The 3542-nt window shown below is 49.9% G+C and overlaps 1 protein-coding gene across 1 annotated transcript; it reads right to left on the reverse strand.

The window, feature by feature from the left end:
* Positions 1-204: 204 nt before the first annotated feature.
* LOC144587344 (uncharacterized) lies at positions 205-3127 on the reverse strand. The gene is made up of 3 exons (XM_078387434.1): positions 3018-3127; positions 580-2682; positions 205-318 (listed from the first exon to the last, which is right to left on the reverse strand). The coding sequence occupies exons 1-2, from the start codon at positions 3125-3127 to the stop codon at positions 594-596; spliced, it is 2199 nt and encodes a 732-aa protein (XP_078243560.1). The 3' UTR covers positions 205-318; positions 580-593.
* Positions 3128-3542: the final 415 nt, after the last annotated feature.

Below are 3542 nucleotides of genomic sequence, written 5' to 3' on the forward strand. Positions count from 1 at the left end.
CCTCAAATTAATATGCTTTTGGGACTGCAAAAAAAAGAGGGGGAAATGTTAGAAAGAAATAGCATATGGGGAATAAAAGGGAAAGGAAATTGCAGGAGGAAGGTTAAGTGAATGGAGAGAAAAGAAAATGAAGGAGGTTTCAGATATGCTTCTATTCTGTCTGCAGAGCCATCCACAACAGTGCTTCTGTACAGAGATGGGATAATAAAGAAGGACAGGTTACTTACCTGTAAACATGGTTCTTCAAGTGGATTCTCCATGAATACACACTAATGGGTTAAGTCAGCACTTGTGCTGGCCTCTCGGAATCTTCTAGAGCTGCAATAGAAAAGTAACAATGTTCAGGTTGCCCTGCACTGAGCATGCTCAGCCCGCCAACGGCTCAGTTCCACATGTCCGCCATGTGAAAGTTGCAACGTCTTACATCCACCAGTGACGAACATGTGGGGAGGCCGGGCGGGACGTGTGTATTCATGGAGAATCCACTTGAAGAACCATGTTTACAGGTAAGTAACCTGTCCTTCTTCAACGTGGTTCTCCATGAATCCACACTAATGGGTGACTAGCAAGCACACTTACAGGATGGTGGGCCGTCACTGAAGCAGTGAAGTCAAAACAGCCCTTCCAAATTTGGTCTCTGCTTTAGCCCGAAGGTCCAACTTGTAGTGGGTAACAAAGGTAGAAGCATTGGACCAAGTAGCAGACCGACAAATCTCTTGGATGTCGATTCCTCTTAGCAGGGCCGTAGATGTAGCCATGGCCCTGGTGGAATGGGCTTTGAGACCGTCCGGCACAGGTTTCTGCAGCAGTTCATATGCCAGAGAAATAGTAGAGACTAGCCACCTGGAGAGGGAAGAGGAGGAAGCTGGAGAACCTTTACGGGGCCCATAAAAGCAAAGAAACAGTCTGTGGGTCTGTCTGAAGTCTTTAGACCTGGTAACATAATAGGCCAGGGCCCTACGAACATCCAAAGAATGGAGCATGCGCTCAACTTCTGTAACAGCGTTAGGAAAAAGGGTCGGTAAAATCAAAGGTTGGTTAACGTGGAAATCTGAAACGACTTTGGGCAAAAACGTAACGTCTGGATGGAGAACAACCTTATCTTTAAAGAATTGCAAATAAGGGGGGTCAGCGCGGAGGGCAGCTAACTCGCTTGCCCTCCTGGCCGAAGTAATGGCCACCAAAAATAGAGTCTTGAAGGATAAAAACTTCAAGTCACAAGAAGCCATAGGCTCGAAAGGATGCCTGGTCAAACAATGCAAGACAGTCTGCAGAGACCACTGAGGCACTGGTTTCTTAGCCGGGGGTCTCATATTGGAAAGTCCTTTGAGGAAGGCCTTGAAGGTTGGGTGAGAGAACCACCGGGATGACTCCGAACCAGACGGTTGAAACGCTACAATAGCCGCCGTATAAACCTTTAGTGTTGACAGAGACAGACCTAGATCAAAGAGATGTCTCAGATACAGCAGAAGAGATGATAAGGAAACAGGGGAAGACTGCAAGCCACGTTCCTTAGCAAAGCGAAGAAAGTTCCTCCACTTGTAACCATAAAGCAACTTGGTTGCAGGTTTCCGTGCCTTGTCAATGACCTCTGTCAACGCTGGAAAATCCTCCACGCTGTTAAGTGGAGTGTCTCCGGTTCCGGGTGAAGGACATTCCCTCCGCTCTGAGTGAGTAAGGTGGGAAGTGATGGTAGTGCTACTCTGTCCACTGACATTTGAAACAGCGTGGAAAACCAAGGTCGACGCGGCCACCAAGGGGCAATCAGGATGGCCTCTGCCCTCGTCTGCGACAGTCTGACTATGACCCTCTGCAGGAGTGGAAGAGGAGGGTAAAGGTAGATGGGGTCTCTGTCCCAGGGTATCATAAAAGCATCCCCTAGGGAGTCTTTTCCCCTGCCGGCCCGAGAAGCATATTGTGGACACTTCCTGTTGTGTTGTGTGGCAAACATGTCCACCAGTGGAGGACCCCATCGCTGACAAAGGGCGTTGAAGACCGTCTGGTCCAGCTGCCATTCGTGAGATTGAAAAGGACGGCGACTGAGCTCGTCTGCCAACTGATTGTCTGATGTGGCAACATGGATGGCTACTGGGAATATGTGCCTCTGGTAGCACCATTCCCAGAAGTGTACTGCCAGAAACAGAAGGGACTTCGACCTTGTGCCCCCTTGCTTGTTCAGGTAATACATCGTGGTGGTATTGTCCGTCACAACCTGCACAGCTTTGCCTTGTAAGAGAGGGAGAAAGGCTCTGAACGCCTTTATTACTGCGAGCATCTCCAGATGGTTGATATGTAGAGATGCTTCTTGGGGTGGCCACAGAGCATGAACCTGGTGTTGTAAACAATGTGCCCCCCATCCCACTGGGCTGGCGTCCGTTGTCACTTGTATGGTAAGTTGCAGGGGGCGAAAGGGTCTGCCGATCGACAAGTGCGGATGAAACAACCACCACTGGAGTTGGGCCGCAAGTTCTGGGGTGACCCTGAGGCGCTTGTGTTGACTGTCTATTGCCGGATTGAACAAGGCTAGTAGCCACGACTGGAGAGAACGCATTTTGAGCCTCGCATGGGGCAGAGTGGCCGTTGTTGAGGCCATGAGTCCCAACAGATGTTGTGCTAGTTTTGCCGAAACTGTCCTGCGTGATGTGAACTTCAGGACTGCTCTCCTTATTTTCTTGATGCGTTCTGGAAGTGTGAACATGCGAACTTGTACCGCATCCAGTCTGGCGCCTATATAATCCATCACCTGAGAGGGGTGCAAATGTGACTTCTCGTGATTGATGGATAGGCCCAAAGCCCGAAGTGTGTGTAGAACTTGTTGAGTGTCTCGATGTGCCTGCTGCTCGGACGTGGACACAATCAGCCAATCGTCGATATAAGGGTAGATCTGGATCCCTTGCAGACGAAGATAAGCTGCCACCGGAGCCATACACTTGGTGAAGGTCCGAGGAGCTGTGGAAAGGCCGAAGGGGAGAGCCACGAATTGGTAAACAGTGTCCTTGAATATCAAGCGAAGGTACTTCCTGTGGGACTCGTGGATCGTCACGTGAAAGTAAGCATCCTTCAGATCCACCACCACAAACCAATCTCCTTCCTTTAGCAGGTGAATGATGCCTTCCAGAGTGACCATCCTGAACCTCCGAACATCGAGATAGGTGTTGAGATCCCTCAAGTCCAGTATGGGTCGAAGACCGCCGTCCTTTTTGGGTACAGTGAAGTACCGGGAGTAAAACCCGTTCAGGACGTCTCTGTAAGGCACTTTCTGAATAGCCTGCTTCTGAAGTAGAGTGAGAATCTCTTCTTCTAGGATGGGGTCGAAGGATGTATGCCTGACCCATCCTAGAGGAGGCAATTCTGTAAACTCCAGGCGGTAGCCTGAGCTGATAATTTTCAAGACCCAGTTGTCTCGAGTGATCTTGCACCAGCTCTGGAGGTAAGGAGACAGGCGAGTAGAATGGTGGGTGGCCTGGATGCTCATTGGGAAGTCAAAGGTATTGTCTTGACTTCCGGCCGGGGGGCTTAAAGGATTGACGCTTGTTGCTCTG

Source organism: Pogona vitticeps, chromosome 1 (assembly GCF_051106095.1).
Source record: "Pogona vitticeps strain Pit_001003342236 chromosome 1, PviZW2.1, whole genome shotgun sequence".
In the NCBI taxonomy this organism is placed as follows: domain Eukaryota; kingdom Metazoa; phylum Chordata; class Lepidosauria; order Squamata; family Agamidae; genus Pogona; species Pogona vitticeps.

Coding starts and splice junctions, on each gene's coding strand:
- LOC144587344 (XM_078387434.1), bottom strand. CDS start 3,127: ATGGTCACTCTGGAAGGCATCATTCACCTGCTAAAGGAAGGAGATTGG. Junction 2,683..3,017: donor ATCCACGAGTCCCACAGGAA/GTACCTTCGCTT, acceptor TCACACTTCCAG/AACGCATCAAGAAAATAAGG.